The following is a 24,007-nucleotide window of genomic DNA, read 5'->3' as shown; positions in this document are numbered from 1 at the left end:
TACCTCTAGCGCACCCACCGTGCCGGCCCCTCAGTGGTTAATCTTGACTCTGCTTACAGGAATTACTCTTAGAGGTGCCTGGGGGACCATATGAAACGCTGGGCATTGAACCCAGGCCAGTCATATGCAGGGCATGCACCTTACCCACTGTACTATCTCTCTGGCCCCAGCTCAGTAAATTTGTTATTTGTTTTTGTTTTTTGGGTCACACCCAGCAGTGCTCAGGAATTACTCCTGGCTCTATGCTCAGAAATCACTCCTGGGGTCGGAGAGATAGCATGAAGGTAAGGTGTTTACCTTGCATGCAGCAGGACAGTGATTCAAATACCGACATCCTATATGGTCCCCCGAGCCTGCCAGAAGCTATTTCTGAGCGTAGAGCCAGGAGTAACTCCTGAACATTGCCAGGTGTGACCCCCCCCCCAAAAAAAAAATCACTCCTGGCAAGGAGTGACAATATGTGGGACCATATGGGATGCCGGGATTCGAACCACCGTTCTGCATGAAAGACAAACACTCTACCCCCATGCTATCTCTATGGCCCCTCAGCTCAGTAAACTTTTATGCCCTAGCCAGAGGAGACCTGGATGGATAACATCAGAAGAGCAAGGCAATAGCAGAAAGAGGAAGTGTTCAGGTGGTATTCAGTGGGGCCAGGCATGTCTTTCTTTCTTTTTTTTTTTTTTTTTTTTTTTTTTTTTGGTTTTTGGGTCACACCCGGCAGTGCTCAAGGGTTACTCCTGGTTGTCTCAGAAATAGCTCCTGGCAGGCACGGGGGACCATATGGGACACCGGGATTCAAACCAACCACCTTTGGTCCTGGATCGGCTGCTTGCAAGGCAAACACCGCTGTGCTATCTCTCCGGGCCCAGGCATGTCTTTCTTGAGGCACTAAGGAGAAGAGTCTCAGAAGTGGCAGTTCTAGAGTCAGAGGACAAGAGGAATTTAGTATGACAGGAGAGGAAGGATCCTAGGAGTCTGGAGTTGGCTAAGAATGAACCCCAGACTAGGTCGTGAGGACCTCAGAACTACTGTGAGGGATCTATTCTTTCCACTAGACAACTGCCAGATGTCAGCCCATCTCATATTTACTGTTCTCCAGCTCCATCTTGGCTCTTTCCTTTTTCCTTGTTTCCAGCTCCATGCTGTCTAATCGGCTGCTGCTTCTTGAAATTTTGCAATCCCTCTGACACAGCTTTGATCCTCCTCTCTGAAGCTTCTCCCCTGGGGAGAGAGATAAATACTTGCTTTTGTGCTCACCCAGTCACTCTCAGACTGTACTTCCTGCAGCTGAATTTTCATTTTAACTCTAACCCAGATGCCTGCTGACTCTCTGATTTCCCACCACCGCCATCACCCCCACACTGGGAGAGCTCTGAGTATGTGCTCTGCTCTGTGAGTTAGAAGTGATCACAGCCCTTGGAGGCTGTTTGTTCCCATTTTTTCGACTCTGGAAATTCAAGAGGAGAGGACAGAGGCTGGATTAAGAGGGATGGCAGCTATGGGTCAGAGTTAATGCTTAGCTGAGCCTCTGCAAGACAAAATTAGTCAAGGCCCATGGCCTACAGCCCCCCAATCTTCACCCGTCAAATTTACAAGTTCTCAAAGCAGAGTACTTGTCAAGTTCCATTTGTAGAAATCAGCTTCCCTGTTTGGAAATTGCAGCTATACTGCCAATACTTGGAAGGTAGGAACCTAGTTCCCAAAGAGCCTCAACCCTGCCCAGTAGCCAAGCTTTTAAGCTAGAGAGGGAAATCAGTGACTTGGGGGGGGGGGGTGGATCTTTAATTTCTTCTAGAAATTATTGCTACCGTGTTTTTCTGTCTAAATTGAACTGCTTAGTAGGACTTCCACCCTCCCCTCCTCCAACCTAACTCCTCACACACCTTTGAAAGGCCTTTTTCATTTGTAAATAGGTAATAAATAGTTTGGAACTGTAGGAGTAGAAAGTCCATGACTTATGCACCTTCAGTTTAGTTAAAGCCACGATACATTGATATTTCAATCAATGGAAGAATCCAGCTTATAGCCAGGTCAACAGCCTGCAGCCAGACTGGGGCTCCACTAGCACAGTGATAACGAACTCTTCACCCCACAACTTGGTTGACTCTTGGCATAGAATCACTTGAATTAACATGGTAAACCTAAGGGCTGCATCTAATATGCACTTTTAGAGCACTGGCCAGAACCTTTATCCACGTAAGTGATTTAAGAAAGAATGCTTGGGCCCGGAGAGATAGCACAACGGTGTTTGCCTTGCAAGCAGCTGATCCAGGACCAAAGGTGGTTGGTTTGAATCCCGGTGTCCCATATGGTCCCCCGTGCCTGCCAGGAGCTATTTCTGAGAAGACAGCCAGGAGTGGCCCCTGAGCACCGCCGAGCGTGGCCCAAAAACCAAAAAAAAAAAAAAAAAAAGAAAGAATGCTTATGTTCCAAATATGAAGGAACATGGGCCATTTATAAACTCGATCTATCTTGTGAGATTCTCTCTGAATCTATACCAGATCAATTACTTAAAATTACAGTTTCTTAGGGCTGGAGTGAAGTACAATGGGTAGGGTGTTTGCCTTGCATGTGATTGACCTGGGTTTAATCCCTGGTACCCCATATGGTCCCCAAGCACTATCAGGAGTAATTTTTAAGTGCAGAGCCAAGGAATAAGCTCTGAACACTACCAAGTATACACCCCAAACCAAACCAAACAAAAACTTACATACTTTCTTGAGATTTGAAAAGATTTATTTCCTTGAGAAATCAAGGAAAAACAAGTTCCCTCGAACTAATGTCTTTCCTCACAGCAAAGAATTTAAGGAGGAGATGAGCAGTAAAGTAAAATCAGGTTTTATTGGAAGGTATTGAGGAAGAGGAGGAAGAGGATAAGAAAGGAAGAGAGTAACAGGCTCAAGAGAGAACTTAGGCTTCTCCAAAGGTAGAGGGAGCCCTGGTACACAGGACTCAATCCAACAGAAAAGTCCACATCTCAAGAGGGAGATGAAGGTGACATGTGCATGTAGGCACAGTGCACAGAGCCCAAAGATCATGTGTGTGCACTTCCTTTGTTCCAAGTTGGTTTATCTCGAGTTTCTCCTAACTACCCCAGATGAGGCTTTCCATCTAGGAAAGAGCCCATTGCTAGGGTGGTTTTAACTCAAGGTTGGTTGCCTTGGGGTAGTGATGGTCTTGTTCCTTGGCATTTCTTGAGGTGCATCCAGCCTTCTCTGGATCTGTTCTGGCTCCAGTTAAATATCTTATCAGAACTTGGTCATAGACTAGCTGTTTAACTAGTTTTTCAAACTAGCTGTTTTTTTTACTTACAAAATTTATTGCCATGGAGGTGGGGGGCTTCCCTCCCTGCCTGCCTGCCTCGGAACTGAGAAGGAGCTAAATAACAATGTAAGTCAGGATCTAGCCACCCCTTATCTTTGTTCTGTGTCTCTCCTGTAATTTCTTTGGATAAATTCTCTTCAGTGTACACATATGCCAGTAGATTAATTATTGGAATAAATAATGTGTATGATGCAAAATTCAAAGGGATTACAAAATAGGTAAGCCAGTTAAAAAATAAGCTAACAAAGGGGCCGGAGAGATAGCATGGAGGTGGGGCATTTGCCTTGCATGCAGAAGGATGGTGGTTCAAATCCCGGCATCCCATATGGTTTCCTGAGCCTTCCAGGAGCAATTTCTGAGCATAAAGCCAGGAGTAGCCCCTGAACGCTGCTGGGTGTGACCCCCCCCCAAAAAAAAGCAAACAAAAAGAAAACTTCCTTACTGTCACCTAGTTTCCTGCTAAAGGTAGCCTTTAACTAGCTTTTGTGTTCCTTCCTGATAGTTTCTTCCATGAGCTGGTGGATACAGAATGCTTGTTGTTGTTCATTTATAACTTTAGACAGAAATCAGAACATAGAAGTGACTACACAGTTGGACTCTTAGTTATTTCCAATCTTGTATATTTATAACTATACTGCAGCAAATAACCTTGTCTAGATCTAGCATGACCTGAATGGCAGTGATGCTATGACATATGCTCCAAAATGGAATTTGCAAGACTTAAATTTGTTCTTTCTCCAGGCCAAAGGATGCAATTCGAGCCTTGAAGAAGCGGCTCAATGGAAACCGGAACTACAGAGAAGTGATGCTGGCATTAACTGTGAGTGCACAAGAGAATTTCTGGAAAAAATCCAAGCCCCAATAATGTCTCACTAACTCATAGGCTCTTTCTTTGTCTATTCTAGTATATTGATAGTAATGGGGCTGTGGCAGAACTTTCTGGTTTTCTGATCCTCCCCAGTGAAATTTTATGTGTTAAATATAAACCAGCATATAAGGTCTAGGCTAAGTGGCAAGATCAAGGAGCCCAAAGCAGAGAAGCTAAAGGCATGGGTGTGGATAACCCTAATCTGTGTGACATTGATGCTTCTTTTCTTTAGAAAAATGCTGACTTCTACCCAAAAGAGAGCCTTGCAGGTGGGAATGCAAAATAACTTTCCAAAATAGATACAGCCATCCCCATTATGGATGAAAAAATGGAGCTCAGAGGGGCCTGGGGGTGTGTGCCTAAATTTCACAGCCACCAAGGTTCTGAGTGGTGACAATAGAGACAGGGACTTTTAGAAACTCATCAGCCCAAAGAGTTGTTCTTGAAAAAGTCAAGCATCAACTTTTCCATGAAGGAACACATCAGATTTTTGCCCTTCCTTCAGATGTTAGAAAATTAAAAGGAACAATTTCAGGTATTATTTCTGTCTTGAAAGCTAACAGTTTTTCAGATGTAGCAAAAACTGGGCCACATGAGTTCTTATAATAGAAACTATAACAAGTCAGCATGTGGACCTCTCTGTAGGTTTGAATAGTGGGTTATTTATCCAAAATACCCAGAACATGTTTCCTTTTAAAGCAAAGAAATTGTTTGGATTTTTTTGCCCAAGTGAAAACTCAAGACTTATTAAGAGAGTTCTCTTAGACTGGGAATTGGGATTTGAATAATAAAGGAGTAAGAAACTAGTTGAGAAAGAAGGAATTGAAAGCTTTCATTCCCCCTTCCTCCATATTTTGAACAATAACATGCACAAAACCCAGAGTGATGCCCAAAGTTAATTGTTTTCAGTAATTAAAATCACCAGGGAAGAAGCTCTAACATGTCAGGGCATTTAAGATACATTCATTTATTGGTCCAGAGAGAAAATACAGTAGGTAAGGTTCTTTCTTGCACACAGCCAACCTAGGTTGGATCCCCAGCATTCCCTACACACCACTAATTACCAAAGGCGTGATTCTTTTTTTTTTTCAAAGGCGTAAATCTTTTATTTTGTCCTTAGGCCACACCCTGTGATGCTCAGGGGTTACTCCTGGCTATTCACTCAGAATCGCTCCTGGCTCCAGGGGGACCAGATGGAATGTTGGGGGATCGAACCCAGGTTCATCCTGGGTCAGATGCTGAAAGGGAAATGCACTACAGCTGTTCTATCACTCAGCCCCACAAGGCGTAATTCTTTTTTTTTTTTTTTTGGTTTTTGGGTCACACCTGGCAGTGCTCAGGGGTTACTCCTGGCTCTACGCTCAGAAATTGCTCCTGGCAGGCTCAGAGGACCATATGGTATGCTGGGATTCGAACCACTGTCCTTCTGCATGCAAGGCAAATGCCCTACCTCCATGCTATCACACACACACACACACACACACACACACACACACACACACACACACACACACACAGACACGTGTATATGTATTCCTTTACTCTCACCAACATGGTGACATAAGGGAATGGAAATTTTTTTGAAAGGGACTCTGCTTTTTACTTCTTCATATAACAGTGCTGTGGGAATCACTTAACCCTTCCCTGATGGTAAGATCTTTTGTTCGTTTGTTTTTTTTTGTTTGTTTGTTTTTTTTTTTGGTAGCCACACCTGGTAGTACTCAGGGGCTACTCCTGGTTTGATGCTAGAGGTCATTCTTGGCAGTGGCTCATGGGACTGTGTGGTATGAGGGATTGAACCTAGGCCTCCTGTATTAAAAATTCCGGCCCCTACAAAGTAATTTTACATGGGTTATGCCTTATTTTTCTTAATGTTCTTTGACTATAAGTTCAATATTTAGGCATCAGCAAGGGGATTTCTTCTGAGAACACTGTTTATGGGCAATTGTCCTTTCACTGTAACTTTACCTTGTCCTCTTTGCATCATTGTTCTCATAATTAAAAATTAATTAAAAAAAGAAAATCTAGACACAAGAATAAATAAATATAAGATAAAGTGTTAGTGACCTTCACAAAGATATAAGGAAAATAAAAAAAAAAAAATTCCAGCCCCTGAACTATATCTCCAATCCTGGTCAGGTCTCTTTTGTTAGTAATAATATTATTATTATTTCCCATAACTTTCCTGAGAACCACTCATATATATTATATGTAAATTTAAGGTATTCAGTGGCATGATTTGTACATATATAGAGAGAGATTGCCACAGTAAGGCTAGTAAGACTTTTATCTCTTCACATAATTACCTTTGGGGTATCTATGAGCTTCTCTTTGAGTATACATGAGTTATTCTCTTAATAAAATTTTTTTTTTGGAGTTTGGTTTTTGGGTCACACCTGGCAGTGCTCAGGGGTTACTTCTGGCTCCATGCTCAGAAATCGCTCCTAGCAGGCTCGGGGGACCATATGGGATGCCTGGATTCGAACCTATGACCTTCTCTGCATGAAAGGCAAATGCCTTACCTCCATGCTATCTCTCCGGCCCCTCTCTTAATAAATTTCAATGATAGGGCAGAGAGATAGCATAGCGGGTAGGACATTTGCCTTGCACATAATCAACCTGGATTATTTGGCCCCCCCCTGGAAACCTATATGCTCCCCCCAGCCTGCCAGGAGCAATTTCTGAGAACAGAACCAGGAGTAACCCCTGAGCATTGCTGGGTGTGGCTCCAAAACAAACAAATAACAAAAAACCTCCCAAAACTTTCAGTTATATACTATAGCTAATTCTAGTCATGATACTGTACATTCAATCCCCAGGCTTATTCATAGCTGAAAGTTTGTGAGGCTTTTTGTTTTGTCTTGTTTTTCTTTTTTGGAAACATACTGGTGATGCTCAGGGCTTACTCCTGACTCTACTCAGAGATCAGAAATCATTCCTGGCAAGGCACAGGGGACCATATGCAGTGCCAGAGATCAAACCTAGGTGAGCCATATTTAAGACAAGCGTCTTTCCTGCTGTCCTGTTCTGCTAATGATACTTAGGGGTTACTCTTGGCTTTGCACTCAGGAATTACTGCTGGTGGTGCTTAGGGAACCATAAAGGATGCTGGGGATTAAACCCAGAGTAATTGCATGCAAGGCAAATGCTCTACCCCTCTGTTCTATCACTTTGGTCCCTAATTTTGAGCCTTTTAAACTAATGTCTATATCCAAAATATAGCTAGTATTTACCTCAATATCTTTTTTTAGTAAGAGATCTTGAGGGGCTCTCAATGTATGACTTAAAATATCTCTTTCTGGGGCCGGAGAGATAGACAGCGGTAGGGCATTTGTCTTGCATGCGGCCAACCCAGGGCGGACCTGGGTTTGATTCCTAGTATTTTGTATGGTCCCCCAAGCCTGCCAGGAGCAATTTCTGAGCACAAAACCAGGAGTAACCCCTTAGTGACAGTGGGTGTGGCCCAAACACCAAAATAAAGCTAAAAAAAAAAAATATATATATATATATATATATATATATATATATATATATATATATCTTTCTGGGACTAGAAAGAAATTACAGAGAGTAAAGCCCTTGCCTTGCATGTTGGTTGACTTAGGATCAATGCATAACACCCCTAATGTCCCCTAAGCACCGCCAAAGGTGATTTCTGAGTGCAGAGCTAGGAGTAAGCCCTGAGCACTGGCAGGGGTGGCCCCAAAACAGAAACAAACTACAGAAAATATCTATTTCTGGGCTTGAATGAAATAGTACAGAGTATAGTGCCTTTGTCTTTTATGCAACTGACCTGAATTTGAACTCCAGTACTGAGCAGAGTCAGGAGTAAGCCCTGAGTACTGCTGAGTGTGACCCCCCCAAACAAAAACAAAATATCTATTTCTGATTGCTTACAAATAAAAGAGGCACATTTTTACTTGTAAGCTATTTCAAAAACTTCCTGTGCATAATTAATCTAGTTTGAGCAAATGAGGTTTAATTCTGCAGTATATAGAAACAAATTTGCCAGTGCCCTTTTAGGCAGAGTAGCCTGAAGTGAACATTAGAGCCCTCCTAGGCCTTTTGTGGCTTTCCACCAAAGAGGTGCATCACATGTAATTCTTGTATTTTCTGTTCTTGACTTTGGTGATACTTTGTGACATCTACCACAGGGTATTTCCCAGCCTGTTTTTAGCTCCATAGACTAGGTTAGGACAGATAGTCTCTAATCTAATGGCTACTGTCCAAGAAAGCAGAAGTGCTTCCCAGTCAACTACCGTCATCCAAACAGAGAGAGCACCAAGGCCCTTACTGCTCTTTCTCTAATGTGCTGCTTTTTTTTTTTTTTTTCTACATCCCACAATGCTCAGAGGTAAATCCTCACTCTGCAGTCAGGAATTATTCCTGACAGTGCTTGGGGAACCATATGATATGTCCATATCATATGACCCAAGCTGGGTCAGCCATGTGAAAGGCAAATGCCCTACCCGCTATCTCTCCAGCCCCTCTAATGTGCTTTTAATGTTGCCTTCTTTGCTCCTGCTCTTCTCATTCCTACCTACTCCTTATAACATAAGTCCTTATTTCTTTTCTTTTTTTTTTTTTTTTTGGTTTTTGGTTTTTGGGTCACACCCGGCAGTGCTCAGGGGTTACTCCTGGCTGTCTGCTCAGAAATAATTCCTGGCAGGCATGGGGGGACCATATGGGACACCGGGATTCGAACCAACCACCTTTGGTCCTGGATCGGCTGCTTGCAAGGCAAACACCGCTGTACTATCTCTCCGGGCCATAAGTCCTTATTTCTGCCATAAGCCTTGAATGCAACAGCTCACTGCCTGGTTTCTAGGGCTCTAGCAGGATCCCTCACAGTTTCTGGCATTTAGTCCATATTCTGTTAATAATCAGGCTGTGAACTTCTCTCTTTCCCTGCTATTTCAAGGTGTGTGTACTATAGGAACCAGCCCTGAGAGATAGGTGTGTGTGTGTGGCCCATGGGCATATTCTTTGTGTGTGTGTGTGTGTGTGTGTGTGTGTGTGTGTGTGTGTGTGTGTGTGGTTTTTGGGTCACACCCAGCAGTGCTCAGGGGTTACTCCTGGCTCTATGCTCAGAAATCCCTCCTGACAGGCTCAGGGAACCATATGGGGTGTCGGGATTCTAACCACTGACCTTCTGCATGCAAGGCAAATGCGCAAATGCCTTTCCTCTATGCTATCTCTCCGGCCCCAATGGGCATATTCTTTTGGGCAAGTGAGGATAACTGAAGTCATCTGAAATATCCTGTTCCAATGATGTCTTTGGTAGGAGTCATTCCCCACTAGTTACCTATGCTGTTGGGAAGTGGGGTAATAATATGGAAAGGATGAAGTAATTGTTTGGGCTGATTTACAGAGAGGTGAAGAATTCAGAGAGCTGATTCAAGACTAGAGGGAACTTCCAGGTGGTATCTGTAAATTCCTAGGACCCTCTCACCTAGCCTGTGGGGACTGAGAAACTGTCTCATTAATCAAGTATGCACAAAAATGTGTTCTGAATATTAACCACACCATTATCCCCTTCCTTCGTAGTCCCTTCTCCATTCAGGGGCTAGTACTAGGTACTCCAATCATATTTTCTCTAATCTCTTCTATAGTGCTACAGGGAGCACTCACCTACTTGCTTTACAAATGAGGTGGAGGTTTGGCTCAAAACCCACACTAATCAGAATATATTCCCACACATGCATGTGTGCTCACACACACCTGTGCATAGCTGAGCATTTAGACATTTGTAATTCATTTTTCCACACTACAGAGGAGCAGGAAGATTAAACTGGACATGGACCTTAAAGCTAACTGGTAGCTGAGGCTTGCAATCAAGGCTGAGAAAGAAACCCTTTGTCATCACCAATTTTATTTGCAGAAGCAGGACTGTGGGGCAATGTGTGTTTTTGCTTCCTCACATACAAGGACAAATAACTCACAGATTCTTGCTGCAGCCTTGGCTTGTGGCTGAATCTGTGTCCTACTGACTAATACTTCATACCCAGAGACCTGGAGAAATGTTAAAAAAAAAAACTAATTTTCAAAAAGAGTATTGTATTGTAATACTACCCAGAGACAATAGATACGAGGGGTGGAAGGACCAGCCCATGATATGAAGCTTACCACAAAGAGTTGAGAGTGCAGTTAGAGAAATAACTACACTAACAACTATCATGAAAATGGTAGTGAGTGAAAGAAATAGAATGCCTGCCTCAAATACAGGCAGGGGAAGTGGGGAGGGGGGATATGGAGGGCATTGATGGTGGGAAGGTTGCATTGGTGAAGGGGAGTGTTCTTTTTATGACTAAAACCCAATTACAAACATGTTTATAATCATAGTGCTTAAATAAAGATATTATTAAATTTAAAAAGACTAATTTTCAGAGACTGCTTAGTCATTTTGACCCCAGTATCCTTCTTAAGTGAAACCGGTGCTTCAATTACCAGCTAATTGCCTAATTATTGTTCAGGGACAGAAGAATTTAGTCTGCAAAGGATGGCCTTCATGCTTTCACCCACCCCCAAGTCTGACTGCTGCCTGTGCCATATAGGTTGGGCTCCAGGGGCAGACATGTCAGAAGGACTGTCAGGGAGAAGGAGGGGAGAGAAGAACCCAGTTGCCTTTCTTGGTTCCCAGTTCTCTTTAGTTATCTTGGTCGTGACAACTCTCTTTTTCTTCTCTAACAGGTGCTGGAAACGTGTGTGAAGAACTGTGGCCACCGCTTTCACATCCTTGTGGCCAATCGAGACTTCATAGACAGTGTCCTAGTCAAGATTATTTCTCCCAAAAATAATCCTCCTACTATTGTACAAGACAAAGTCCTTGCTCTGATCCAGGTAGGGCTGCTCTCCTTGTCCAATGTGTTGGGATGCAATATGTGGGTTTTCTTATCAGCAAGTCTTCATGTTTTCCCATCATTTGGAGAAAAAAGTGGCCATCTGGATATAAATATCTGCTGCAAAATGTTTTCTGTATACACAGCCTACCAGATGAAAACCTATGCAAGCAGTGGCTGTCCAGCCAGTTGGCAGATACCTTACTGATACTGTCTGATGATTGGTCCTCTGCTGCCCACAAGGCCTTTAGAGGCCTTCTTAGAGCCTTCTTAGAACCATGCATTATACTTTAGAGTCAGTCCCAGGGAAGATAGGGTAGAGTAGGAGGAAATAGGGTTAAGCATGATTTACTGGGAAAGTAACATTTCTGTGGACCTTGATGAATGATAGAACCTTGGTAAGGTGTAAGTGCAAAGAAAACAGCCTTTGTAAATATACAGAAGTAGCCAAGAGAGTAGCTGATATATTTGGGATATATTCATTATTAACTTCATTATAATTAATTGTACGGCTAAGCCCAAAATTTATCAACTTAAAGCAACTATTATTTATTCTATCAGTTTCTATGGGTCAGGAGAACTTTTTTTTTTTGGTTTTTGGGCCACACCCGGTGATGCTCAGGGGTTACTCCTGGCTGTCTGCTCAGAAATAGCTCCTGGCAGGCACGAGGGATCATATGGGACACCGGGATTCGAACCAACCACCTTTGGTCTGGATCGGCTGCTTGAAAGGTAAATGCTGCTGTGCTATCTCTCCGGGCCCAGGTTAGGAGTACTTTAGCTGGGTGGTTGGCATTTCAGCTCTCTGGGATTGCCATCAAGATGCTGTCCAGGGTTACCTCAGCTGAAGGTTCAAATGGAGCTGAAAAGCACTTCCAAGCTGATCCCACCTAACTATTTGTAGGAGACATCAATTCATTCCTGTAGGGAGGAGGCTTGACTTTCTAGTCATGTGGATAGATGTGTCTTCATGACACGGGTTTCCCGATAGTAAGTGATCCAAAAGAGGATAAGGAATAAATTGTGCAACTTTTAAGACTTGATCTTAGAAGTCAACACATGGTCTTTTTCATCATTTCTACCTAGTCACCAGACCCAGCCTCAAGAGAAGAGGAATTAAACTGAATCCTTTAAATAAAAGCCATTTTAAACCTTTTTGCAGAGAAAGAGTATAATACAGCTCCTGTGAGGCTAGGGGAAAGGGATTGGAGAGGAGGTCAGAGAATGGTCAGGCACTGTGGGCCACAGATGGTTATTTATGCTTCGTCCCAGAGGCTGTGGGGAATTGCTGAATGATTGTGAGTTGGAATATTCAGTCAGATCTGGATTTTAGACAGAAGGTCCTGGTAATGGTTTTGATATGTCAATGAACACATACAAAATCAAGTGATTTATTTGCCATGAAAGAGGAAAGATTAGGAGCCGCAGGAATCCAATGGAGAGGGGAAAGTGAACTAGGGAGCTACAAAATGATAACAGATGATAGTGATGCCTGATAAGGGATGAGCCCAAGGGAGATCTAGGTGGCAATGGAGAGGAGAATGGATGTGGCCTGAGCATCCATTGGCTCTGGTTTATTCTGTTGTGTCCTCTATCCAGCTCTTAGGGATGAGGAGAACTCAATCACTTATATTGCCTCAGAGGTTCCACACTATCTGAGTTAAATCACACATTTTTGCTTCTTCATCTCTTTGTGGCTTTCAGATACTATACTAACATTTCTATCATTTGCCTCACTCTGAGTTCCCTGAGAGCTCAGCAACGTGACATCCCCAGGGTCTGTCTACAAGAATTGATTGTGAAACAGATTTCAATGCTTTGCTGTCTTCTTAATGAATAAATGGGCATAGTTCAGTTAAGGTCTGAGAAAGGTAAGGAGTATGGGTGATAATGTAACATCCACCCATGCCTCCTACTCTATTCCCTTCAGCTTCTATCTTCCCACCCCCCCTCACACACACACACACACACACACACACACACACACACACACACACACACACACACACACACACATACACATGCTCATAATCAGTGCAAAGGGGCTCACCACTTCACACCTGCCCTTCCCTCACTTCCCTCTACCCTTACAATTCCCTTCTCCAGTCTACACCCCTGCCTTAACACCTCCAATAATTGATATCAAGAATGTCAACTGTTGGGGGGGCCAGAAAGATAGTATAGCGGTAGGGCATCTGCCTTGCATGTAGCTGATCCAGGACAGAACGTGGTGTTTGAATCCCAGCATCCCATATGGTCCACAGGCCTGACAGGAGTTATTTCTGAGTGCAAAGCCAGGAGTAACCCCTAAGTGCCACTGGGTGTGACCCGAAAACAAAAAAAAAAAAAAAAGAGAGAGAAGGGGTGTTGTCTTAAATATTAATCATAAGGTCCTTGATGGTGGAAGGTGGATGGGTGGATCATGCCTGCAGCCCCTCTAGCCTAGAGGGTAGGTATCTGGTGACAGCGAAGAAATAACCCACAGGCAATCAGTAGATTTCAGGAGACTTGAAGCCTAACCACCACATGTGGCTTCTTTTTTTTTTTTTAATTATCTTTATTTAAACACTGTGATTACAAATATGATTGTAGTTGTATGATAACAGTCATGTACAGAACACCCCCCCCTTCACCAGTGCAAGATTCCCACCACCAATTTCCCAGATCTCCCTCTTCCCCACCCCACCCACACCTGCACTCAAGACAGGCTTTCTATTTCCCTCATTCATTCACATTGTTATGATAGTTTTCAGTGTAGTTATTTAACTGCACTCATCACTCTATGTGGTGAGCTTCATGTCATGAGCTGCACCTACATGGGAAGATGGGGGGAAATAAGGATTGGGACTGAGGCAGTAAAAGATTAGAAATGAGCTTTGTAAGGGTAGTATCAAGGTCACAATACAAGATGGATATTATGCAATATATAAACTATATGCATACAATACTATCAATAGGAGACCAAGGAGAAAAAATTTCCAGTGACTGTCCCAACATAAATCAGTGCTAGAACGACCTGCCCTCCTCCCAAAGCGCATTTTCATTACTGTAGGGAGAGGTGGGGGAAAGCCTGATGACCCTTATAGAGCCCACCTGGACAGGCGCCCAGGGAAGGCCTGGAGTCTAGGGGAAAAAGAGAGGGAGGGAAGGGGGCCTGCCAAGCATCCCAGCTCTCCTCAGGCTAGGAAGAAGTCCTCCAGCATGGGGACTCCCAAACGCCATACCTGAGAAGAGCTGGCCTTCAAAATCAAAGGGGAAACCGGAAGCCAGATATCTGCCCGCCCTCCTCCCCATGCACCTCCCCCCTGGAGTACGGAAGGAGGAGGGAAGCCTGAGGACCCCTAAGAATTCACCTGAACCCACTTCTGGCCATCTGAGCCAGCACCCAGGGGGGGCTGGAGTCCAGGGGAAAAAAGAGGGGCACGGCTGGGGGCCTGCCAAGCCTCCCAGCTCTCCCCAGGCTAGGGAGAAGGCCTCCGGCATGGGGCCTCCCCAAACCCCATACCTGGCAAGAGCTGACCTCCAGAATCAAAGAAAAACACGTGGCTTCTAAGCTAAGCTGCCTCTTTCCAGTTCCTGCACCTATCCTGTCTCTCATCTCTCCATCCTGCATTGTCTTTCTTGCTGAGTGTCTCCTCACCCCTGAGGCAACCCCTTCATTACCAATCATAGACCCCTCCCAGATGTGGGCTGGTCTGACCATCAGGTAAGATAGACAGGAAGTTGGGGGAGGGATAACAAAGGGGCCAGAGAGATAGCACAGAGATAGGATGTTTGCCTTGCATGAAGCAGACCCAGGACTGATGGTGATTTGAATCCCATCATCCTATATGGTCCCCCAAGCCTGCCAGGAGCAGTTTCTGAGTGCAGAGCCAGGAATACCTCTGAGCACCGCTGGTTGTGACACCCCCACCCCCACCCCTGCAAAAAAAAAAAAAAAGAGAGAGAGAGAGAGAGAGAAGAATGCAAACTGTTGGGGGTCAAAGCAATAACACAGCACATAGGGCATTTGCCTTACATAAGGCTGACTTTAGTTCTATCCCTTACATGCCATATGGTCCTCCAAATACCGCCAGGAGTGTTCCCAGAGCACAGAGCCAGGAGTAAGCCAGGTATGGAACAAACAAAAAGAATGTGAAATGTTTTATCATAAAAGGTGAGGCACCACAGCCTGAACTCCTTACGCAAGCTCACAGTGACTACAGGTGAAGTCTCTCTGGAGCTGGCATAGAAGGAGCACATCTTGTGAACAGGCCTTTGGGGTATATGAGGAACACAGGGCACCTTTTGCACTGGCTGTGGGACTGGTTCTTTCCAGGGGTGCCAGTCTTACACTTTGTGCTAGTCTTTGAAGCATTTCCATGGGATTCCATGGAGTTGCCTCCACCCTGCTGTGTAGCCATGGCAGCTGTTCTGTCCTCCTTGTCTGTAAGTTGGAGGAGAGTATTTCTGCCTTCTTGCACCCCGCATGCTCAGCCTTTGAACTCAGCCTGCTAGCAAGTACCGTACTCTGCACCCTGTTTCCAGGGCTCCTTCTACTGGCAGGGCAGCATGTGTGCAGCTCCTAGAGGCTTCTAAGGCTATGTCTGGGCAGCTGTGAAATAGCCACTTTAACAAAGGGTAATTTCAGGTTTCATGATTCACTTCAATGGATTTCTTCCTCTCCATATTTCAAACCTTTCCTGAAAAACTTTCAATTTTTCTCCCAACAAACAGAAAAGCAGGCAGTTCATAGCTCAACCTCTGTCATGGAGTTAACCATAAGAGTAAATAAGATTCCCAGACTTTTCTTTCGTTTGTTTTTCTTTAACATATTTTGAGGGATTTTTGGGTTGTAGCTGGTGGTGCTGAGGGGCTAATCCTGACTTTGTGCTCTACTGGTAGAGCTCAGAGGACCATTTGTGGTGCCAGGGATTGGAATCAAGGTTGGGTGGGATGCAATGCAAATATCTTAACACTCTACTGTCTCTCTGGTCCTAACTTTTCCTTTTCTAAATCATAATATATACTAGGAAATTATACTTTAAAATATTAGAATTGATGAGCCAGAGTGATAGTACAGCAGGTAGGGGGTTTGCCTAGCTCATGGCTGACCTGGGTCCAATCTTCTGTATCTCATGGACCACTGCCAGGAATCATTCCTGAGTACAGAGCCAGGAGTTAACTCCTCAGCATCACCAAGAGTGGCCCAAAAACCAAAACAAATAAAGTAAAATATTGGGATACTAGAGTACAGGAAGTAGTTACTTGCTTTGCATGCAGATGATCTCTGTTCAATCCCCAGCATTGCAGAGACAAAAAGAGCCCTCTGGGATGGTCATCTCACTGATTTCTCATAGCAGAGATGCACAAATGGATTCTTCCTGCTCTGGAACTTGGTCTGCATGAACTCCAGCTGTAGCCCACTCTTATGTCTGCCCTGTTACATGTGTGGGCCATGTGCCCAACATTGGGTGTTATCATAATGGTTTTGATCTCATTGTTTACATGGCTGTGCCATCCTACTGATTAATGAATTTCAGTTTGTATCTCCCACTATTGGTATCACTTGGTTTTTTTTTTCAGTTGGGGGCTGTTATGAAAAATGTTATGAGCATCTAGCATATATCTTTTGGTGAGCAATATGTATTCACTTTGGTATATTCTTTTTTTTTTTTTTTTAATGTTTTTAGGCCACACCTGGTGGCGCTCAGGGGTTACTCCTGGCTATCTGCTCAGAAATAGCTCCTGGCAGGCACAGGGGACCATATGGGATGCCGGGATTCAAACCAACCACCTTAGGTCCTGGGTCAGCTGCTTGCAAGGCAAACGCCGCTGTACTATCTCTCCGGCCCCTTGTTTGGTATATTCTAAATTTAATATGTGAAAATGCCATCCTTATAGATTAAAAAACATGAGGTGTTTTGGCAAAATGGTAGAATAATTAAAATGCTATCCTATTCCCATTTTTATAAGGAAAATACACATACGCCAAAACAATAATTTCTAAAAAGAACCAGATGTCTAGAGAATCAGAACAGTAAAGAACAAACAAAAAAGTGCACGAGCCTTATTGGATAACAACAGTAAAATAAACAATCCATACCAGAGGTGTTCCAGAAATGAAAAGATCTCAGGAATATTAAAAGGACACTCCCCTGAGTGGCATGTGCTAAATGCTGTTTCTTGTACCCCAAAAATGACAAAATTCACCAAGAAAAAAATAAAAAGAGAAAGGTAGAAACCTTGTCTGAGGAAATAAAAGCTGAGACTTTCTAACTTGGGGAGAGAGATAAATATCCAGATATAAGAGGCTCAAGAGTTCCAAACAAAATAATTTAAACAGATGGACTATGTTATAATTAAAGATAAGTTTCAATTAAAATGGTAAAGTAAAAATAAGGAGACATGCTAAGAATTTTCTTTAGATCACCTAAAGAAAATTAAATTGGGACTGAAGCAATAGCACAGCCTATAGAGTGCTTGCCTTGCTTGCAGCCGACCCAGGTTTGATCCCTGGCATCCTATATATAGCTCTCTATGCATTGCCAGGAGTAAGCCCTGAGCATAACCAGATATAACCTAAAAACTCCTTTTCTCTCTTCCTTCCTTCCTTCCTTCCTTCCTTCCTTCCTTCCTTCCTTCCTTCCTTCCTTCCTTCCTTCCTTCCTTCCTTCCTTCCTTCCTTCCTTCCTCTCTCTCTTTTTTTTTTTTTTTTTGGTTTTTGGGTCACACCCGGCATCACTCAGGGGTTACTCCTGGCTCTATGTTCAGAAATCACTCCTGGCAGGCTCTGGGGACCATATGGGACGCCAGGATTCGAACCGATGACCTTCTGCATGAAAGGCAAACAACTTACCATACTCCATGCTATTTCTCCGGTCCCTCTTCCTTCCTTCCTTCCATCCTTCCTTCCTTCCTTCCTTCCTTCCTTCCTTCCTTCCTTCCTTCCTTCCTTCCTTCCTTCCTTCCTTCCTTCCTTCCTTCCTTCCTTCCGTCCTTCCTACCTTCCTTCCTTCCTTCCTTCCTTCCTTCCTCCCTCCCTCCCTCCCTCCCTCCCTCCCTCCCTCCCCCCTCCCTCCCTCCCTCCCTCCCTCCCTCCCTCCCTCCCTCCCTCCCTCCCTCCCTCCCTCCCTCCCTCCCTCCATCCCTCCCTCCCTTCCTTCCTTCCTTCCTTCCTTCCTTCCTTCCTTCCTTCCTTCCTCTCTCTCTCTCTTTTTTTTTTTTGGTTTTTGGGTCACACCCGGCATCGCTCAGGGGTTATTCCTGGCTCTATGTTCAGAAATCACTCCTGGCAGGCTCTGGGGACCATATGGGACGCCAGGATTCGAACCGATGACCTTCTGCATGAAAGGCAAACACCTTACCATACTCCATGCTATTTCTCCGGTCCCTCTTCCTTCCTTCCTTCCTTCCTTCCTTCCTCCCTCCCTCCCTCCCTCCCTCCTTCCCTCCCTCCCCCCTCCCTCCCTCCCTCCCTCTCTCCCTCCCTCCCTCCCTCCCTCCCTCCCTCCCTCCCTCCCTCCCTCCCTTCCTTCCTTCCTTCCTTCCTTCCTTCCTTCCTTCCTTCCTTCCTTCCTTCCTTCCTTCCTTCCTTCCTTCCTTCCTCTCTCTCTCTCTTTTTTGGTTTTTGGGTCACACCCGGCATCGCTCAGGGGTTATTCCTGGCTCTATGTTCAGAAATCACTCCTGGCAGGCTCTGGGGACCATATGGGACGCCAGGATTCGAACCGATGACCTTCTGCATGAAAGGCAAACACCTTACCATACTCCATGCTATCTCTCCAGTCCCTCTTTCTTTCTTTCTTTCTTTCTTTCTTTCTTTCTTTCTTTCTTTCTTTCTTTCTTTCTTTCTTTCTTTCTTTCTTTCTTTCTTTCTTTCTTTCTTCCTTCCTTCCTTCCTTCCTTCCTTCCTTCCTTCCTTCCTTCCTTCTTTCCTTTCCTTTCCTTTCCTTTCCTTTCCTTTCCTTTCCTTTCCTTTCCTTTCCTTTCCTTTCCTTTCCTTTCCTTTCCTTTCCTTTCCTTTCCTTTCCTTTCCTTTCCTTTCCTTTCCTTTCCTTTTTCTTTTTCTTTTTCTTTTCTTTCTTCTCAGTTTTTGAACCACACCTATCAGTGCTCAGAGTTCTTACCTGCTATACTATCTGGAGCCTTCTTTTCATTTTTATTGAGATGCTTTGATTTACAATACTGCTATTGATACTTTCATACATTCATTGCCCCAACATCATAATCCTATTAGATGCTCACTTCCCTTCACCCATGTTCCCCCAACCAAGTAAGCTCAGTTATGTAGATTAACACTCCTATAGTATTTGGCCATTTGTTACTCCCTTACTTTTTCTGTTCTTTTTTCTTTCTTATGTTTACTATTATAATGGTTTTTATTACTCAGGGAATCCTTTTCTTTTTTTTTTTTGTTTTGGTTTTTGGGTCACACCCGGCAATGCTCAGGGGTTACTCCTGGCTCTACGCTCAGAAATCGCTCCTGGTAGGCTCAGGGGACCATATGGGATGCCGGGATTCGAACCACTGACCTTCTGCATGAAAGGCAAACGCCTTACCTCCATGCTATCTCTCCGGCCCTGGGAATCCTTATCTTAATTTTATTTATGTATTTTTGTTTAATTTCCACTTTCAAAGCATTGTGGTCTGAGAAGATAGTTGATACTATCTTAATCTTCTTGACTTTGTTTTTTGTGACCCAACATGTGACTCATCTTGGAGAATGTCTTGTGCACTGGAGAAAGTGATGTACTCAATTTTTGAGGGGATGGGGGCCCAATATATGTCTGTGAGCCTCATTTCTTCCATTTGTTCCTTCAAGGCTATTGTTTTCTTGTTGAGTTTTTGCCTTGTTAATCTACTCAGGAGTCATAATAGAGTATTAAATTCTCTTGCTACTATTATCTTCCTATGTCTAATAGAAGTGGTTTAGGGCCCGGAGAGATAGCACAGCGGCATTTGCCTTGCAAGCAGCCAATCCAGGACCAAAGGTGGTTGGTTCGAATCCCGGTGTCCCATATGGTCCCCCGTGCCTGCCAGGAGCTATTTCTGAGCAGATAGCCAGGAATAACCCCTGAGCATCGCCGGGTGTGACCCAAAAACTAAAAAAAAAAAGAAGTGGTTTAAAATATTTTGATGATCCATCATTGGGTGCATATGTTTAGAAGTGTGAATCCTTTTAGATATATTGATCTCTTGATTACTAAGAAACTACCATCCCTGTTCCTTATAGTCTTTTAAAATTTGACAGTGCTTTCATGCACTGTTCACTTTTCAGACTTTTCTTTATCTTCTATTATTTTCTAGATGCTTCCTCCCTCTCATCTTGGAGCTCACCATTTTTTTTTCTTCTACTGCTGAGGCTTTCATTGAGTTTTTTATTTCACTTATTCTATTTCACTTTATTTCTTTAGCTCTGTCTCTTCTGATTGTAGTTTTCTTATTTTTGTTCTCTTACATTCTTGTGCTCTATTGACTACCTGGACCATTGTTTCCCTTGAGCTCATTAGACTTTCTCTTCATGGTGTCTCTAAAGTCATTGTTTGAGAAGCTATAGGGCTGGTTGGTACTGCTAGAGCTTTTTTTGCTAGTATATTCACTTATTGAGCTTGGTGGGCTTTTGTGTGACTTTTCTATTGTGGCTGCTGTGCTCTGGGGATGAATCTTTGTAGTTCACTCCTGTGGGAGCTCTCTGAGGGATTAGGTTGAATATTGCTCTTTTCCTTATCTGCCAGTCCTTTCTCAGTGATATTTGCTGTTTCTTGTTTATGATTTTTGAGATTCATTGTGGATTATGGGGCTACTTTCAAGGACATGTTGGCCCTTTCCTCTAATTATGATTTAAGATTCTATGATTTCTTACTACTATCACTGCCTTTGTGAAAGCTTTCCTGTGGGATAGGTGGATAGAACTATTAATACCACAAAGTCTTTGGTGGCAATCCGAGCTACCCCCAAGTCTATGGATTCACTACAGGAGTAGGAGTATGTGTAGTGTAAAGTATGAAAGTAGAACTAGCCTGTGGCCGTGTATGTGACCATGCGGTTTAGGTTATAAAGAAAGGTGAGTGGGTTATGGGTATGAGGTGTGGATGTGTCCTGCAGAGATGCAGAAGTCTATTGGCCTGGCTTGGCAGTGTGGTCCTAACAGTTTAGTTCTTGGAGACCATCAGAACCACACCTGGTGATACTTTAAGTGGGCCATGTGGTTCTGGGATTGATATAGGGTATGCTAGATATGTGTTCTTCCCTGAGCTATCTCTCAGCCCTGAAATGAAAGAAATTTTAACCTAAAGTATTTTATTCTGGTAGATTTGAAAAAGACTCAATTGAAAATAGGATAGAGAGCTTTTCAGACTAGCAAAATTAAAGGAGTTAATCATCGATAAAGGGGCAGGAGAGATAGCATGGAGGTAAGGCGTTTGCCTTGCATACAGAAGGTTGGTGGTTCGAATCCCGGCATCCTATATGGTCCCCTGAGCCTGCCAGGAGCGATTTCTGAGTATAGAGCCAGGAGTAGCCCCTGAACACTGAAGGGTGTGACAAAAAAACAAAAAAAAATTATTCATAAAAAAATGTCTTGCAGGGGCTGGAGCGATAGCACAGCTGTGCAGTGGTTGGCAACCTGAGGCTCTCGAGCCACATGTGGCTCTTTACACTTTTAATTTGGCTCTTCTGTGTACCGGGCGGCCGCTCCAGGAGTCAGGACTCTGCTCCTAGCCTCTGTCAGTGTGTGCCCTGTGTGACTTTCAAAATAAATTTCAATCGTGGTTTTGGCGAGATTTGACTCAGTTGAAAAAAAAGGTTGCTGACCACTGCTGTAGGGCATTTGCCTTGCACGCAGTTGACCCAGGACAGACCTGGGTTTGATCCCCAGTGTCCCATACGGTCCACCAAGCCAGGAGTGATTTCTGAGTGCATAGCCAGGAGTAACCCCTGAGCGTCACCAGGTGTGGCCCAACCCCCCTCCCAAAAAAAGTCTTGCAAGAAATACCAAAAGATGGGGCCCAAGAGATAACGCAGTAATAGGGTGTTTGCTTTGCACACTGCTGACCCAGGACGGATCTCATTTCAGTCCCCAAGCCAGGAGTGATTTCTGAGAGCATAGCCATGAGTAAACACTGAGCGTCACCAGGTGTGCCACCCCCCAAAAAAAGTAAAAAGAAATACCAAAAGAATTCCTATTACTTAATAAAAGGAAATCCTGGTTCTGAGGAGATAGCACAGCAGGTAGGGCACTTGCTTTGTATGAGGCCAACCCAGGTTTGATTCCAGGAATAATTCCTGAGTTCAGAGCCAGGAATAACTCTTGAGCATCTCCAGGTATAGCCCCTAATCAAACAAACAAACAAAAAATACTTGGAGACAAAAGAAACAAAGACACAGTTATAAGAACTTATGACATATTACAAAGGCTATGCTACAGTGAAGTTAATAGTGATAAAGGACTATGACAAGAATTAAGAACTCAAACAAACTCTGGGTACATAGTTTAGGGACAAGGGGTTCATACCTTGCATCCTATGACCCTAAATTCTACCCTTAATATCACATGATCTCTAGAATACTTCCAGGTACAGTCCTTGAGGTCCCCAAGTGCTTCCACATGTGGTTCTGATAGTCCCTAACACCACTAGGCCTGAGCAACACTGTATTGCCATGTCCTAGCACTGAAGAATCAACACGATTGAGTATTGTCAAAAGTGTTGTCAAAAGCTGGGCCCTCTCAGTACAGCTTTGGAGGTTCAAATCCTCTCACCCCCTCCAAATAAAAAACCTCAAGCAAGCATAGAACTAAAGCAAAGCTTTAGAACTAAGAGCAAAGCTGAGCCAGAGAGCTAGCTCAATGGATGGAGCATATGCTTTGCATTTAGAACACCTGGGTTCAATCTTTAACCTGTTTGGTCCCTCTAGTCTAGCACTATCAAGTGCAGCCCTTGAGCACCAAACTCAGAGTAGCCCAAGGAACCACTGAGCGTGGCCCCAAAGCAAAACAAAACAGAACAAAGTCAAATAAGGAAGGAAATGATATCCTTCAAAAAAAATCAATGAAATCAAGAATTGTTTCTTAGAAAGGAAAGATAAGCAAAGTCAACAAAGTCTTTGCTAGTCTTACAAAGAAAAAATCAGTGAAATAGAACCAGAAATTCAACAGGAGAAATCACAAAGATTACCAGAGAAATACAAAGGGTCATAAGAGACTATTATGAATAACTGTATGCTAATAAATTTTTAATACTCTGGAAGAAATGAATGTTTAGAAAAAATAGCCTCTTGAGACTGAACCAGCAAGAAATAGAACACCTGAATAGGCTAAGCCCAAGTGTGGAAATTGAAACAGTAATAAATAATCTCTAAAAGAGCAAAGCTTAGAGTCAGATGGCTTTAATTATAAGTCCTAGCAAATCTTCAAAAAAATCTTATGCCGGGGGCCGGAGAGATAGCATGAAGGTAAGGCATTGCCTTGCATGCAGAAAGACGGTGGTTCGAATCCCAGCATCTTATATGGTCCCCATGCCTGCCAGGAGCGATTTCTGAGCATAGAGCCAGGAGTAACCCCTGAGCGCTGCCGGGTATGACCCAAAAACCAAAACCAAAAAAAAAAAAAAAACCCAAAACACAAACTTATGCTTAATCTTCTCAAACTCTTCCCAAAATTTGAAGGTAAAAGAATACTTTCAAACACATTTTTTTTTTTTTTTTTTTGGTTTTTGGGCCACACCCGGTGACGCTCAGGGGTTACTCCTGGCTATGCGCTCAGAAGTCGCTCCTGGCTTGGGGGACCATATGGGACGCCGGGGGATCGAACCGCGGTCCGTCTCCTAGGCTAGCGCAGGTAAGGCAGGCACCTTACCTCGAGCGCCACCGCCCGGCCCTCAAACACATTTTTTAAGCCAAAATTACTCTTACATTAAAACCAGAAAAGGACTTCATTCACAAAATTAAAGACCAATATTGAAGTGAACACAGATGCAAGAAATCTCAGCAAAGC

At 43.7% G+C, this 24,007-nt stretch overlaps 1 protein-coding gene across 3 annotated transcripts in view; it reads left to right on the top strand.

Annotated features, from left to right (window-relative positions):
• TOM1L2 (target of myb1 like 2 membrane trafficking protein) overlaps window positions 1-24,007 on the top strand; it is a 178,010-nt gene that overhangs the window by 89,887 nt on the left and 64,116 nt on the right. For all 3 annotated transcript variants that reach the window (XM_049776875.1, XM_049776874.1, XM_049776873.1), the window contains exons 3-4: window positions 4,069-4,147; window positions 10,886-11,035. In XM_049776875.1, coding sequence (XP_049632832.1) covers window positions 4,069-4,147; window positions 10,886-11,035 — 229 coding nt within the window. The remainder of the gene's footprint in view (window positions 1-4,068; window positions 4,148-10,885; window positions 11,036-24,007) is intronic.

Source organism: Suncus etruscus, chromosome 7 (assembly GCF_024139225.1).
Source record: "Suncus etruscus isolate mSunEtr1 chromosome 7, mSunEtr1.pri.cur, whole genome shotgun sequence".
NCBI lineage: Eukaryota > Metazoa > Chordata > Mammalia > Eulipotyphla > Soricidae > Suncus > Suncus etruscus.
Note: the sequence above shows the minus strand (reverse complement) of the source record. Positions and strands in the feature narration are given on the sequence as shown.